Source organism: Mus caroli, chromosome 10, assembly GCF_900094665.2.
Source record: "Mus caroli chromosome 10, CAROLI_EIJ_v1.1, whole genome shotgun sequence".
Classification (NCBI taxonomy): domain Eukaryota; kingdom Metazoa; phylum Chordata; class Mammalia; order Rodentia; family Muridae; genus Mus; species Mus caroli.
Window position 1 is genome coordinate 98,554,786 of NC_034579.1, and position 17,634 is coordinate 98,572,419.

The following is a 17,634-nucleotide window of genomic DNA, read 5'->3' on the forward strand; positions in this document are numbered from 1 at the left end:
GGGCACAGCTCACATCTATTGCAAAGCTCAGTCATGAGAGATTAGTTAGTTGAAAGTGTGTACTTTCGTCTGCATACTCCAGTCTGAGTGGATTGCTAACATCACATTCCATCAAACCACAGCCAGAGCCTTAAGGATAAGGTAGAGATCAACAATATCTACCAATATTTCTTATTTCTCTGCAGCTGACACATTTGGATGTCTGCTAAAAGTGGACATCCAAGCTCACACTGAACACCTCAATATTTGTAACAACTCCTCCAGAGAACTGAAGCTTCCTCACCTACCAGAGAAGGAAACTGGCCAAGGAGCAAGCCCTTGTGAGGAAAGACTCTGTATCATGTCCCCTTTACTGTGTCATCACCTGACTTTGTTCATCTTCTGCCTTTCACTACAGTGAAAAAGGCCACTCGCTGGACAGTCTTGAAGCCTTGCATTCTATTTTATGTATATGAGCATACTGTTGCTATCTTCAGACACACCAGAAGGGGACATCAGATCCCATTACAGATGGTGGTGAGCCACCATGTGGTTGCTGGGAATTGAACTCAGGGACCTCTCTGGAAGAGCAGTCAGTGCTCTTAACCACTGAGCCATCTCTCTAGCAAAACGTTGTATTCTAATCCCAGTGACTCCAAATAATCTTCTGGGTGACACAAGAACCAGCCTGCCTCCATCTTAGGCTTAAAAATCACCTCATAGTAAAGAGAAACTAGGTCCAGCCCTGTTTAGTATTAACCCTGTTTCCCAAGGGCTATGCCCCATCTGGAACTGTGACTACTAATATCTGTTCTAGGATGGCAATTGTGTCTTTGTTTCACAAAGCTGTTTCTATTCATTTTGGAACCCTACATTTGTTTCAAAAGATTCTATGACCTCCACAGCTCTCTGGTTATGACTACCTTGTTATGTCTACCTTGCTATGCCCGCCTCTCACCATGTGTTTGTTTCCAGAGACCATATAGGGCTAAATTGTTATGCTCGGCTCCAGTAATCACATCCAGTTTCTCACCAAATCCTCCATTTGGAAACCCCCTACCCTGAGCTATAAAATCTTTGTCTTCCTCACATTCAATGCTGATCACTCAAACCCCACCTTAAGGGGAGGCAGCCCATATACACAAATCAAAGAGCTTGCTTTAATTGTTTGCTTTAATTAATTTGGCCATGATGATTTGGGCCTGTGTTATTCCTCCAGCCTTCCCGGAGATTAACAGTGACCTTCACCTCTGTTGAAAGTACTCAGGCATGATAAAATTATCTCTCTTCTTCCTGGTAAATACGAAGAATCCATTATCCCAAGGTCACTGGCGCAAAAGCTAAGAATGACAGAAAGAGCTTAAACAGAGAGCACCGAAATAAAAGAGTATGAGCAGATAAAGGGTCAAGCTGCCTCCGTCACTCCCACTGCTGGTGGCTGGCCTAGAAGAGGTGGTTGCCAACAGTCCTGGTAAGTATCATCAAGGAGTCCTGGAATGAACCGTGTCTGCCTACACTGATCAAGCAAAAGACTGCAATGAGGTAGAGTGTTGTAAAGTGGGGAGTCCAGACACTAATTGCCTTAGCTCTTGCTAGCTTTACCCTTACTGGATAGACCACCTCTGGATAGGACTTAACATCCTCTGTCTAATGGAAGAAAATCTTTTAGAACCGATTAACAGATTGCTAGTTCCCACCCACCCCAAAGCTAAGAATGTCATCAGACACCATCGGAAGCCCATGGGAGTCTCCTTTCTTGCTGTAACACATGTCGGATGTCTCCATCGATCAGTTAACAACATGTCTTGGTTTATTTCTTTTTTTTTTTGTCAGTGTAAACGCTTCAAGAAGGTAGGAGCAACAGAACACTATGCACCATCCTCTCTCAAAACATAGGGACCTCACTCTCTAAGGAAGTCACCTGTTGGAGGCATTTCTGTTCTCTAATCCAGCAGCTGCATAACATATTAATGTCACATAAACAAATGATTTTCTATGTGCATCACCATTATTTTCCAGAATACTCTTTAAGTAAGGAGTTTGGTAGTAAATAACCCTGTCCTTGAAAATATGCTTGGAGAACTGAACTGAAGTTTTCTCTGAAGAGAATTCCAAGCATCTTAAAACTGAGTCCTGAATGAAAATATTAAAACAATGAGCTGGTGAAATGGAACCTGTGCAGAAGAAAAAATTCAGTGCCTCACACGCTACCAACAGGAGGTCCTAAAGCTACAGAATCTGTGTCCCCACAAGGACAAAGATCAGGGAATGCCTCGTTCTTTTTGCACTGCAGACCAAGGTTTGTTATTGTCAATGACATCATATGGGGGAGATTTGTAATGCCCCTTGAAACAATTAAAAGGGATTTGAGATTGTCAGCCATATGCTGTTTTCTAGCATCAAACTGTATGCAGAATTTTCTTTAAAGTGACAACATTTAAAGGAAATCACAGAAGGACTTCATCAAGCCTTGATTCTTGAGTTCTAAGGGAGAAGATTATTGTCCCTTAAGGGCACAAAAAAAAAAGCAGTGACCATACTCAATGCCTACTAAGTATATGTTTTAAGATGACAGCTAATAAATAAGAACAGGGCTGAGGAGATGGCTCAGTGATTAGAGGCACTTGCTGCTAAATCAGGAGGACCAGAATCGGGTCCCAGGTGCACCTGTAACACCAGCTCTAGGAGATTCTACATCCTCTACTGGCTTCTGCAAGCTCAAAGGATGGGCACCCACAAGACATGTCCACATAATAAGTAAAATTAAAATCTTAAATAATAGTAATAATAGATAATTGTTTTAGTTTTTCACATCCATGTTTCCTTTACAATTCAATTTTAAGCAAAGGGGAACTTGGGGGAGGGAAAAAAACGAGAAAAATCTGTCAGTTTCTTTGTAAGTGAGTGTCCACAACCATAACCCACAGCTTGTTGGGTGTGGTTGAGCAAGTTTCTGGTCCCAGATTCTCCAGAGGCTGAAGTGGAAGCTCAGCTAAGCCCACTCCAGGTCTGGCTGAGCAATACAGAAAGACTATTATCTCAATCCATCAATTCTTTTTTTCTTTTCCTTCCTCCCTCCTTCCTTCCCCATTCCATCTCTTTCCTTCTCTCCTTCCTTCTTTTATCCCATTAATCTATTTATTCACTTTATATCTCATCCCCATTCTCCTCCCAATTCCTTCTCATATAGTCCCTCCCCAAATCCTGCCCCTTAAGCCCCTGCCCCTTATCAACTCTGGCACCTCAAGTCACTGCAGGACTAGGTATAGCCACTCTCACTGAAACCGGATAAGACAGCCTAGCTAGGAAGCAGGATCCATAAGCAGGCAACAGAGACAGAGTAAGTGCCAGCTCCAGTGGCTGGGAGACCCACATGAAGACCAAGCTGCATTTCTGCTACATATGTGCAGGCTGGTTAGGTCCCAACTCATTCAGTTTTATAAATGTCTTCTCTTACATCCAAAAGAAATGTGGGAACCTGCCTAAAACAACTGACATTTCCACATCATAGCTGGGCATATGTAATCTTTCCCTTTACAACCAAACCAAAGTTCAGCTCTGGGTGAAGAGATAGGAAGGCAGGCAGTTTCTCAAGGTGCCCCTGCCCCTAAAACCGTTCCTTATGGGGCTACACATAGTGTCTTAGACTGTGGCCCTTGACCCTCAATGTGAAGGTTGCTACAGGCTGGGCAGGAGGGAAAAGTCTCTGGAAACACAGTAGGCAAAAATGACTTCCAATTTATAGATGGAGGAAAAGGGGGTGTTTCTGACTCCACTGTCCTGTGTTCTATCACTAGTGTTGGACCTTGTGATGTCACTAGAAGCTTGTTCTAAGTATAAAACATACACATTTTGTCCTATGCAAAGAAACAACGCCTGGGACATCTCAGCTCAAATCTGAGACTACTGTGTGAACTTCAGTGTGTTCACTCTATGTACAAAGTCTTATTGCTCTTTCAAAAATATAACCGCTAGCTTACAAAAAAAGAAAAAAAACAAAAAACTAAGAAAATTTTCCTATTCTTTAGCACACAGATACCTTAATGCACCTCTGGACTGTACTGAGATAGAATATATGATTTTAAAATCTGTTGAGTTGCAGAGTGGAATTTCATTAAAAGACTTTGTGAGAATTTTGGCCTGGCACTAAAAGAGTTTCTAACAATTTGTATACCGGCATTAAACATATTTCTGTCATTCTGTGCTCAGTGGTTATATAGAGTTCTTAACATTGACAATCAAACAAATCTGAAAAAGACCGAAGATTTTTCAGTGTTCTGTCATGTTTAATATTTAGCCAAGACTTAACACTTTGTATAAAAATAAACTCGCACATACATCTCATACCTCTGCAAGTTCTATAGCTTAAATAAGTGGTAAATTACCTACATGCTGAAGAACTGTTAGCAAATAAATTTATTTATAGTTCATTATGAGTGAATGCTTAATAGATACATGTCTTTATGACCTCTTTTCTCAAGCTCTCCCAGAAAAATGCTTGGTCTCTTTAGGTATAAGGTGGCCCCAAAATTACTCCACAGCCTTGCAATGATATTACATTTGAAATCACTAAGAGAATACAAACATTAAGCCCTGAAGTCAAAGTCTTAATTGGCCTCAGGGTAAAACTTCTAATAATCACTTTGTTATGCCTCTTCTATTCTTATATATGGAAAACAAAGCAAGGTGAGCATGGATCACTGTTTAAACATCTGACTTCCCAATCCCACTGAGAGGGCTGTTTTCAAAAGTCAGGGACAGTCCTATTAACAAATAAAACAGGGTTTCCCCTCCACAGACGCCAGCATCTAGTTCAGTCATTGACTGTGTCATTCTTACAAATATACATCACAGTCAAATACTACATTATACTGAATTTGGCAAAAAAAGAAATAAAAAGGAAGTGAATCCAATCAAGATGTGTGCCACTTTACAAGGCAAAATGACTCTCCTGCCAGCTTGGGAATCACAGAAAGACGCTCAGAAATAAAATGAGCAGGGACAGAAAGCCTGTTTGGTAGAGAAAGGTCAAAATGTGTGCTCTATTTAAAAGAAGACAAAAGGGACCACTCGTTTTAAATTCTGCTTGAAGAAGAACAAATCTGTCTTTTAAAAAATGGTAGCAAAGGATGAAGCACACAGCCAACTCGATAATGCAATGCTCCAGAGGTAACAACCACTTACTTTGTAAATGGTAGGCAGGATCTGCTTCATTTTCAGCCTGTGGAAGACAAAGACGTCATAAACCGCTGAAACTGCCAGGACAGTCACTCCTTGCTCTTTCCAAAGCATGCTGCATCCAGCGCACAATCCAGTCCCCAGGAACCAGCCCCAAGTTCTGGCAGAGTAGCCTCTTGTAGAACAGTGCTTAATGTAGCAGAGCAGGGACAGGAGGAAAAAGAGACTGGCGCCCACATCTGCCCGTCCCACGATGCCTGCCACTGCTTCCGTGTGGATGGGGTGTGAAGCAAACATCAAGCCAGCCATGAAGGTCCAGTATCCGTCCCCAAGGAGGGCCTTGGAGAAACGCGTGAAGAGGCCGGTGACAGCCGCATGCAACAGGACATTGACAAGGTGATAGCTCCAGGGATTCAGCCCTCCAATGGCATGATTCAGTCGAAAAGAAAGAGTGCAGAGTGGCCGGTAGGACTTATGGCTACCGCTGTGGGTTAGAAGAGTCCCCCAGAAGTCATTGTAGAAAATGTGTGTCCAGGGGGTTTCTGGCAGGAGGTCTTGATTAGTCTTGATAGCACGGCTGAAAAACAAAAGATATTAAAAATGAAATAATATGAAAACAACAACAACAAAAAGGGAAACAGATGTTGATGAGATACAGTCTTCCTCTAAGTGTGTCATTTATATACTTTAGGGTAGAGTTCTCAGTACAGAGAGATTGAACCCAGGTCATCCTTGCAATCCCTGCTAAAGCTACAGAAAAGGCTGCTCTGCCATCTTGAGAAGGCTGCCGCCTTGATGAGCACAGCCTTTGAAGAACAAATGAAAATACAATTGCTCTATCACTTCTCAGCCTCTCCTGGTAGTGACCAAGGAATTGTTCTGAAGCCCTCGTGCAACTAACTCTACAACACAGCCTTTAGGCTCCTGGCAGCTGCATGAGACTGCATGTCCAAGATGGCCTGGGTACTGTTCCTCTATGAGATGCATATAGATTCAGCATCAGTACCAGGCCCTTGGAGGAGCACTCCTCATAGCCATCCATCACCTGAATATCAGGGTAATAGATGGCTCTGATGGAGGAGGACACTGGAGAAAGTGGAGATGCCATAGACTGATATGGTCACCAATGGTGTTCATGATGCTGGTCTGTGGATCACAAGGAAGCTGTGGCAAAGAGAGCTAGAAGGATGAGGGGAGATGGCTCTCCTCTTGTCTGCCAGCCATTATTTACACTACAGCCTTTCCCAATTCTGCACTTTCACAGGTGCTGTCATCACCTGTAAAAATCATAATGATACTGCACTGTCACCTGACTCGAATGTATTTCCAGGATTATATAGTTCATACTTCCATGTCAGTGTCAAGAAGGAAGGACCTACTGTTTGCAGGATAGTTGCTGTCTGTCAACGCTGGTTCCCTTGGTTACAACTTCTCATTTAAACTTCGGAACAACACTGACCAAACATTGCTATTATCTGATACCCGACTATCAACATCTCTCAGGTGATGAAAGTATGGCTGAGAAAGATAAACTAATAACTGGTTCAAAGCCGTAAGTGTTTGGAATATAAGAGTATCATGGTTTGTATTATTTTTTTTAGGATTCTGAGTTTTCCCAAAATGTAATCCATACACCACCAGGGACACTTAAGTAGCTATAAAAATGTAAAATAGTTAACGGTTACCTTTGCTTTAATTATCTCATCAATGGAAGATTTTGGCAATCCTTGTCAGGACAACACTGTTAAGATTTTTAATGAAATGTCATGACAAATATTAAATAATCAAATGTGTGTTTCATCCAGAATATCTGGAGGGTAGGTATATGGTTATAAGGAGAAGGGAATCTTCCAAAAAAGGGGAAATTGACTACAATGTTACTAAGAAAATTAGAATAGGAGGGTTCAATGGAGAGCAGAAAAGGAGGAGAGGGCAGAGAAGGCTACTGCCAATATTCTTGTTTAGTCTCCTAAACCTGATGGGGAAACCCAGTTGCTGAAGATACTACATACGGCTATCATCCAACATGGACAAATAGAACCCGTGCTCAACCAGAAGCTTTGTCCCTGCTGACCAGCATTCATAGTCCTGGAAGGTACTGTACAAGCTAATGAAGGGGAAAAGTAATCACCGTCAATCTCACCCAGTTACAAACCCTGAGAACAACAAGCATTGTTCACCCACTGGGAATGTAGGGGAAGAAATGTTTGGAAGTCACCAAGCACTTTTTTCCTTGGATTTAAGGTCTCACCCGTAAGATAAAACGGATACCTGATTCTCACTTCTAATGATGCCAATAACCTTAGACTAGATCAAACCAGACAGAATGCTGTCAGAGAAAGAGACATAAGCACAGTCAAGGCGTAATTTTCAACTCAGTGCTACTGGGAGACAGAAAAAAAAAATTAGTTTTCTTCAATGGAGTGGCACTGCCCGACCAGAATCCAGGGCAGGCCTCATGCTCAGGAGTAGCTTTCTAACACAAGATACTTCATGATCTCGATCTCTCTTTCTCTCTCTCTCTCTCTCTCTCTCTCTCTCTCTCTCTCTCTCTCNCACACACACACACACACACACACTCTGTTTCATTTTCATTTTTGTTTTGATTTATGTTTTAAGAGAGAAAAACATGAACTTGGGTGGGTAATGGAAGAATCTGAAGCCAGAGAATCTGGTTAAATATATCCTATAATTGTTTTAAATTTTTCACAATTTTATTAAATTATCAATAGCCCCAAGGGGATAGAATTCCTCTTTGAAGATGACATGTAAGTCATTCTGTTTAGAAAATTCCCCTTCGGTGCTATTATCATTCCTGGTCAGAAAGGAGACCTCTGGATTATTTTGTACTCCTGGGCACCTGCTCCCTCATCAGAGCACCAGAGAGTCCTGAGGTCAAAGGCAGGAGGACTGTAAAGCTCCAGAACTGGAAAATCCTCAACTAGTCCCGTACCGGGGTCGGTCGTTTGGGCATTTGAGAAGGATCAAAGTAAAGTCCTACAAAAAAAATACTACACCATAATGTCTAGTAAACCAGTGAATTCTTAAAACAGGTATATGTAGATTTTAGAATGGACAGAAGCTATCAGTTATTGGTAGTTATCTACTAGAAGGTAGATATCTATCACTAGGCTAGTCCTTTATGCATATTCTCTATTTATGCGAAATATTAATGTTTCTAGACTGATCTGTTAAAACTTCGTCTTAATATTTAGAATAAAACTAGTTCCTTGCTCCCTCCCCAAAACATAAGCTTTTCCTCACTCATCGTCATACAACATTTTGAGCTGAGAATATGGTTCTGTATTTCCTTTAATGTTAAAAAAGGTCATGGGACGAACTTTGATCACTTCCAGAAAACATCTTTGTTTTTATTTTATTTACATTCCGGTGTGGCTCACCCTCCCAATATCCCCTCCCACAGTTCCTCATCCCACTCCTCCTCCCCTTTGCCTCAGAGAGGGTGCTCCCCTACCCTACTTGAGGCCCCACTCCCTGGGGCCTCAAGTCTCTACAAGATTAGGCGCATCTCCTACTGAAGTCAGACCAGGCAGACCTCTGCTATATCAGCCCGTGGATGCTGCTATCCAGAAAGCATATTAAAGGCAGAAGTTTAACCTCCAGTCTCCTGGGCACCTCCTCTTACATATGAACAAAAGAAGTTGCATACAACTGACGAAAGTAATCAGAGGACAATGACCTGCTGTCATGTTAGACAGATGTTAGCTTTAAGATAACTGTCCTGTTTCTCTAAGACGACATTACTAGTTCTCCTAAGGGATGATTCTGGGAGTGTTAACCAGTAGCAGCAGCTGAGCCCAGACACAGCAAAATCCTTTGTTAATGGAAGACCGACGACATCACAGTTGTTTGATTTTTCCATTTTGATTTTTCAAGTCTCCGTGTATCGACTGTATATTAAATGAATTTCCATATAAATTGGCTTTTAAAATATTAGAAACAGATGTTTTTTTCTGGATCCATTAAATTAAAACACCCTGCTATGACATTCATCAAGAGTCTAACCCAGAAGTAATTGCTTAAGACTTGATGGGTTATAATTAAAATTTAAAAGAAATATGAAAAACTGACATACTGCCAAACAGCGTTGTCAGAGAGAGCAGATTTCAAGTAATTCAGAATGAAGCTTGACTGGCTTATGCTAGATATTAACCTCAAAAAGGACATGTATATATCTCTAGTATCAATGCAGAACGACTGAAGTATCCTTGCGAGAGCCTCGAGCTCAGGGCAAACCTGGGGATAGCTCAGGGCAAAGTTTGGGATAGGGGGCCTTATTAATACAGCAAGAAATGTAAGGAAATGCATTATTATTGCAATGGGCGGTCCAAGAAGGATGGAAAGTGGTTTCCCTGACCCAATTATTCTGTGATGTTTGAACAACTTCTGTAAAAGCTTTCTGAGAAAAAAAGAAAAAAAAAATGAAGAAACCTGAAAAATCTGCTCAAAGCAGCTGAAATTTCTTAACATGATAGCAGTAAACCTAGTAACCAGAAGCAAGCAGCAATGAGCTCCATCTGTCCCTCACAAAAATGAGAATTTCAGAACAAGGAACAAGATGAGTAGTAAGTCCTAGGCTTTCATGGGGGGGGGGGGAACGCTAAAGCATAGCAAGAAATCTATAGTCTCTAATGAAAAGAAATACAGGGCAAAGAGTGTTACTAACGCAGATCGGAGGCACCGGGACATACCGCACCTCCGTGTACAACATACTAGGCTGAGGGACACAGTTTCATGATGAAGTTCTTTAATGTGTGCTATCAGCCTAAGCCGGACTTTTCTGTACCCAGTGAATGGTATGACAAAAGATCACAGTATATTATAAAACAGCCTTGGGCTTTTATCATAGAAGTCATGTCACACCTGCGAGTCAGTGATAAGGACCAAATTATGACACACACCACTCAGCACTGCATTCGGGAAGAGAGACCAGAGGGGCCTTAATAGATTCTGAACGATCTTCTGCCAGGATGAGGAGTCGTCGTCATTTGACACGAAGCAAAATAGAGTTTGATCCATTTGCATTCTCTCCTCTGAGTCCAAAATAGAAACAGTGAAAACGACTTCTGCTATTTCACAGCTAATGAAACACCTCAACCCCAGCACAGAATGGCATGTGGGTCTGATTCCTGAGGTTGCCTGCAGGAGCCGGTATCAGAAAACTCAGAAAGATATTGAAGAATCTGGAAAATTTCCATCAGGGGAAAGTTGGGGATGGGGAAGTGGAGGGTCAGAGTAGCATAGGGGGAAAAGAGGCACTTGTAGGCAGAATTCTTTTGAATCTTTTTGATCTAGCCTCTGCAGTTTGCACAGAGGCCTTAAGCTGCTTCTGGTTTTGTTAATTTGTATCTCTCTGGTTTTGCTGCCTTGTGATTGTTCTTTTTTTGTTTGTTTTTGTTTTTTTCAAGACAGGGTTTCTCTCTGTAGAGCTGGCTGTCCTGGAACTCACTTTGTAGACCAGGCTGACCTCGAACTCAGAAATCTGCCTGCCTCTTCCTCCCGAGTGCTGGGATTAAAGGTGTGTGCCACCACCCAGAACATGATTGTTCTTTTTAAATGTTGACAAAGGGCGATGGTGTTATGAAGCAGACGAATGGCGTGTCACGGGTCCCTCACCTGTTGTTGACTTCAGGTTCCCACCGCTATTTCTCCCACCTGCTGACCTTTCCTGGGGCAAGCACCCTCACAAGTGATGCCCATCAGTCCTTCAGAGCGGTATGATGCTCCAGCCAGCAAAAGTAGAATGCTCTGCCACTGCCCTGTTGAAATGTACGGAAAGGCCAAGCCCCAAAGCAGGAGAGGAGAAAAACAACTTCGAAATAGGTTAGAAATCTGTTGTACACGAGAAGAAAAAGAATGCCTTTCCTTAACTAACCACGTTCCGGCAATATGCAAACTGATGTATTTATGCAGAAATAAGGCAGTGTGCTACAACAGTGTGATACAACTCCTAAGAAAATGCCTCTCGGGATGCATCTCAGTGGCAGAGCCTATACACATGCAGCACCCATGATTGCGGGATGGAGAGGAGAAGAGCAGAAGAAGGGAGATGAGTGGGAAGATGAAACACATTCTGGATCCAACTGGACACACATTGACTGAAAGGTTAGCACAGTGTGCCCTGTCTCCCAGTAGCTTGATATTCTCTCTTGTAAGTTAAAGGAAACTGTAATTGCCTTGTTGCCCCCCCCCATTAGAAATAAACTCAAAGCACACTCCTATGTGCAACCCAACATGTTCTATGACATACATGCGAATGACGTGTACATGCACGCCAAAGTATACCTGTAAAGCATGTCCTTGTGACACAAGTGTGTATAATGCAATGCACATACATGCATGCGTATGTATGTACTCTGTGTAAGCTGTTGTCATGGTGACCACCACGAACCCCAAACCACGGATGCTTGTATCCAACGCAAACAATGTTGCTTTCAACACTTACTAGAGTTTATACTTGTCAGATCGGGAGAATCCAAGTTATGGGCATTTCACTTAAAGCTCCTTTAGGCTTTAAGGTGGTGAGAGATGCCTCAGCAGGTGTAAAAATAAATAAATCAATCAATAAATAATAAAAAGTGCTTGATGCATAAACCTGACTACCTGAGTATTTTGTTCCCCCTTCTAAGAAGGATCGAAGTATCCACACTTTGGTCTCCCTTCTTCTTGAGTTTCACAAAGTGTGAAGCAGAAACTGCAGGAATGACCATCCAGAGACTGCCACACCTGACAATCACCAGAAGCAGACACTACTGTAGATGCCAACAGGAGCTTGCTGACAGGAGCCTGACATAGCTATTTCCTGAGAGGCTCTGCCAGTGCCTGACTGAAGTGGATGCTCACATTCATTGATTGAACAGAGCACAGGGTCCCCAATGAAGGAGCTAGAGAAAGTACCCAAGGAACTGAAGGGGTTTGCAGCCCCGTAGGAGGAACAATAATGTGAACTAACCAGTACCTCTAGAGTGCCCTGGGACTAAATCACCAACCAAAGAAAACACATGGTGGGATTCATGGCTCCAGCTGCATATGTAGCAGAGGATGGCCTTGTCAGTCATCAATGGGAGGAGAGGTTGGTCCTATGAAGGTTCTATGCCCCACTATAGGGGAATGCCATGGCCAGGAAGCAGAAATGGGTGGGTTGGTAAGCAGGAGGGGAGGAGAGGTGATAGGGGATTTTCAGAGGAGAAGCTAGGAAAGAGAATAACATTTGAAATGTAAATAAAGCAAATATCTAATAAAAAAAAAAGAAAACAAAACAAAACAAAACAAAACAGACTACCTGAATTAGATCCCAGGACCCCATGGTGGAAGGCAAGAACCCGCCTGCCAAATGCTGGACTCTGGCCTACACAAACACACCATAACATTCAAATCTAACTGTTCTCATATGTAGATCATGTAGCCACAAATACAATGAGGATCGAGGTCAGGGGCACTTTGGGGAAGGTGCCCTCCACTTGGCACCTTGTTTTTGAGACAGGGTCTCTCTTATTAGTGCTTGGTTTGGGAGGCTCCTTTGTAGTGCTTGTCTTTGCATGTGCCAAGCCCGCAAGCTTCCACGGCATTCTCCTGCCTTTGCTCCCATATCCCAGATGAACACTGGGATCACAGATGCATGGTGCACAAGGGTCAGGGATCATTCTGCAGTCATCAGGGTTTTTACCCCTGAGCTATTTATCCTGCTTACTGCCCACACCTATATGGAAAGATGAGTAATAGAATCCTGACTTCTTTATTAATACAGAGTACCTTTACATCCCGATGGACGCTTTGCAGGAAAGAACAACCCTTCTCAGCAAAGAGCACATCAACCAATGTCATTTTGATGGATAACAGTAACACTTGCTGGTTTTGCAGACCTCTTCTTGCTGAGATTGGTGTCGTGTTATTTCCTTTAGGAAACAGCTCCTACATACTCTCAGCTCTTACAGACCAGGTCAAGGCTGCCCTCAAAACCCGAGGAAAAATCTTGGAATTCTGTCCCTCAGAATACTATAGCTGTTCATCTCCATCCCTGGCCACAATTGAATGAATGGAAAGCCACCCAATCAGAGTCAGGGTGGTGCCAATAATGCATTGAGAAAGGGCATCATATTTTGAGAGATGAGATCCTAGCGTTGTTTAAAGGTAGGTTATGTCTGAGAATAAGGCCAACTTATATTATCAGAAATCAGAGCAAATGGGAAAGGGGACACTTCTTGGTATAGTTGGATCCAGCTGTGCCTAAAGCCAACAGATGCAGCTTCCTCCCTCCAAGAGATGTTTGTCTAACACATGCAATCAACAGTGCTGCTCAGCGCAGCATTCATTATACACTTCTCGTGTAACAGCACAGTTGTTCTTTTCGTTCCCTACGTGTGCTAAGACTGCATCCACACAGATTCTTCCTACAAACCACCTTTATTTTACACAGTCCCCACCTTGAGTGCTATAATCACTACATCACTGAACTGGAGGCTGCATATGAGGGTCCTTCTCTCTCTTTGCCCCTACATCTTTTTCTGAAAACTGTTTAAGGACATTCTGAAGTTTTCCACCACATCAGAACATCCATTGAATCCACCTCTTGTCCCTTTTCTGAAATCCTTATCTGGGCTTCCATTACTTCTCCCTTGTGCTGCTCAGCATGCTAACTAGAGCTACCTAGCCATGTGGATCCTCTCTTCATTAGGCTATAGGTCCCATCAGGAAAGACACTATGTCCTTTTCTCTCAGCAACCCATATATCGTAGGTATGCAATATATATTGTTAAAGGGAACTCAATAACTTTGCCTGCTGTCTGCCTTCTCACCTTGATTCATTATGTGTCCTATGAGCTAAAAGAGTTCCAGAAATACAACACTAACTCCACCTTCACTCTATAGAAATCCCTTATCATGTCCTTTTTCTTTTCATTAAAAAAAGAAAGAAATGGAAAAAAACAAAAACAAAAACAAACAAACAAAAAACCTCACAGCCAGCTTCAAACCATTTCTTGTCTCCTAGGAAAACATGGACGGTTTTTCTCCAATCATTACATCTTTCCACTACAGCATGCTAATTTGGAAACTACATGAGAAGGACTTCCTGGTTACTGCAGCTCACTGCATTTGCATTTGGCTTTGGGTACTAATGCATTCCCATTAATATTGACCTCTAATGCCAAGGACCAAGGATCTCAAAAGGGATGGTATATAAGACGTATTTCAGAAGGAATAATTAGGGATGTGTGTGTGAGTGTGTGTGTGTGTGTGTGTGTGTGTGTTTGTGTGTGTGTTGAGAGTGTCACACAGGTGTGTTTAATATTCCCTTTTCAATTCTCAATACAATAAAGACTAGATCTGTCAAAGAAAGCATTCACCTGCCTGATTATTCATCTACTTGTTCATGGGCTAGGTACTGCAAAAGGCAAAACAGAACACTGCGCAAAATAGTCAAAAATTTGAGACTTTGAGTAATAGCCTAACAGAGGAAGCAAATAAATGTACAAGGAATTTCACAACAGAGTGTGATGAATCCTCTTCCAATAAAAATACTCACAGCTATGCTAGAATATAAGACAAATCCATATCGTTTCTGAAGCTCGGAAACTTGCACCGGGAATGCAAGCCTACAGTCATGTCAGGAGGTCCGATGAAGCTGTGACTCAAGCATTTTCAAAGCGCACAGAAGTGTGGTAAGTTTGAAGGAAGACTGGGACAACAGAAGTCACTGCCATGACCTCTCCCAGTGCCACTCTCTCCAGTGACCCCAGTAATCTTTCTGTGTGGTTCACTTTCCTTCTTGCAACATCTTTAACTCCCCCAATGTACTACCAGAAAACACAACTCATCCACTTTTGGAGAGGTAACACACAGTAGGCATCCAAGACACGTCTGATAAACTCAACTCTAATTAGCGATGACTAATAGCAGAAGCTTCATTCACCTCTTTAGAAAATTTCTAAATTGTTTTAAGCGTGTAGGGAATGATCACTTTCATCTAAAAGGAGTTCACTCACTCTGAGCACCAACCCCTGCTCACACAATGATAATTAACTGTGAACAACCATCAGGTTAATTGGCTTACCTAAATGTCTCTGGCACTCATTTGCCACTTAACCTCTAATCCCTTCATTAAAGTCCCTCTTTAGGGATAAGCCATTATATTTAGAAAGCTCCAGTTAATATGCAAATACTTGGCTAATAGGGTAAGAGAATGAATCAAAAATACTAGAACATCTTGATCCTGCCTCAGTTTGAGGGATAAGTGATGTATTTCAGAATCAGACAAAGCAAGGACTTTTTATAGAAAGGCACCCTACTGCTTGGGCAGGGATGTCTTAAGGTCCAGGGACAATGAAAGGCACTAGAATCAGGCCACCATTTATCATTACACCAGGAACTGCTTGCTCGTTTGCTTCTTGATCCCCGTCCCCCCAACTAGACGGTAAACCTGTCAAGGTCAGAAATGATAACTTCATAAGCAACTACCACTTAATAAATTCTCACCATCTCGCTGTCTAGGAGAAAGGTCACAAGATGTGAGAGAGAGCCGGTTTCCCAGCTAAGCACGAAAGGCTGGAGTGGGAAAGGCACAGAGCACGTGTTGGTTGACCGCAAAGGTAGATCTTGCAACCAAAGGAGTATTTTTTAGTCAATTCCACCTCCATTCCATTGAGAGTTTTTCCCATAAGCAATGAAAGGGCATTTGTGAGCTGGAAGTAAACAGAAATGCGCTCCTACCCCACCACACAATCCTCCAAAACTAGAAAAGGAAAACCATTTAAAGATGGCTCAGGCTGTGACTGAATCTAAACCCAGATTATTGGAAATTACCCTCCCAGAGCTATGGCCACTCTTTCCTCACCTCAAAACTGCTTCCTCTGAACCCTTTCTTCTCATACTGACAAAGCTGGGGGAAGACTGTCACCTAAATACTTTTGAAGAAACCTAAATTCTCCAGATAAAAGAATGTGGCCGATTCAAATTTTCTCCAACTGGTCTCTAAAAGGTTTTAACTGTCCCTGGCAAGTATTAACTCCTGCAAAGGAAAGCTGTTCACTGAAGTTGAAACTGTAGTTACCTAAAGATGTTACTTAATGATATTTACATGGAAACTATTTAGCAAGATTAAAGCAAAGGCTAACAGCAGGAAGATATCAGGAATACTATACTCCAGAAGTTTAATTCCACTGATTAAAAGAATCCTCAGCTCAAATACTATCTCCTGAACATCTTGAATTTTTTTCCTTTGGCTTTGAAACTTAGTATGATGAAAAATATTTCCTATTCGTTTACTTGGTAACTATGTGCTCATTACACCTTCCTAATTTATCAAGAGACAGTATCTAATTTATCAAGACATGATTGTTTCTTTTCCAGTATTCTAAACCGACTCAGCCACAACTAAAAGCCTTAAAAATCTACCCTGCTAGTTTTCAAGAAACTGATAACAGCTTTGAAGAGGCACTTTGGAATGTTCTCATTATTAAATCAAGTAAAAGAATCATTTCAGTATACAAGTTTATAGCCATCGTGAATTTGTCAGTAGAGTTTCATATGCATAAAACAGGAGAGGCCAGGCATGTGGTACCCACCTGTAAGCTCAGCATGTGAAAAGCTTTGGCAAACATATCACAAGTCTCGAGTCCAGGCTGGCCTGCCACAGGCTGGCCTTGAACTCATTACTATCCCACTTTATCCTCCTAAGTAGCTAGGTTTACAGGTGACAGGGTAATGAGTAGTAATATATATTTTATATTTTATTTCTTTGGTTTTAGAAAACATCGTCTGTTTCTATTGCAAATGGCTTTTGAGTATTTGTAAAGCATTGCAGCAATTTAAAAAAAAAAACAAATGTGACTCAACACTTGTAATTTTTCAAACTTAATCGTATTCTAGTTGGGCATGATGGCAGAAGTTGAACTCCACCATTCTGCCTGCTGAGGTAAAGATATCACAAACTAGAGGCTGTAAATGATATTCTATCTAAAAAAAAAATGTGTGGGAGGTGTGGGGGTTAGGGGAGGCTGTTTAACTACCTCCTAGATATTTACTAGGTTCTAAGAGAGAATGTAAGTGTATCCAACAGATCCCAACATCTCTGTTTTGAGCACAGTCTTGGTCATGTGGAGAAGAAAGGAAGATTGTCTTTGTACACAAGGTTTCAAGCATCCAACTAGACTCTCAACAAGCATGCTTGGACCACTGAGAATAAGCCCTATCACTTACAATCCTTAATTTGCACACATTACAACACCACTCGTTTTCAGAACAGATATATGAAGGTGATGGCAAATGTCCCAATCCTCCAAGAATAATATTGCTTTCTTTTAAAGAATCACATCCTTAAGGAATGCTCCTGTTCCTCATACCCCAGGTGAAGAGGAAAAATGCCTGCTGGCTAAGGTCACCATCAAGCGACTCCCTCCCTACACCTAGCCAGATCACGAAAACCAGGAACAGTTACCAAAAGGAAAAAACAAGCCGCCT

General features: G+C 42.0%; 1 protein-coding gene across 2 annotated transcripts in view; it reads right to left on the reverse strand.

The window, feature by feature from the left end:
* The window catches only part of Tmtc2 (transmembrane O-mannosyltransferase targeting cadherins 2), a 381,875-nt gene that overhangs the window by 218,673 nt on the left and 145,568 nt on the right, over positions 1-17,634 (reverse strand). For both annotated transcript variants that reach the window (XM_021174328.1, XM_029482633.1), the window contains exon 2: positions 5,164-5,734. In XM_021174328.1, coding sequence (XP_021029987.1) covers positions 5,164-5,734 — 571 coding nt within the window. The remainder of the gene's footprint in view (positions 1-5,163; positions 5,735-17,634) is intronic.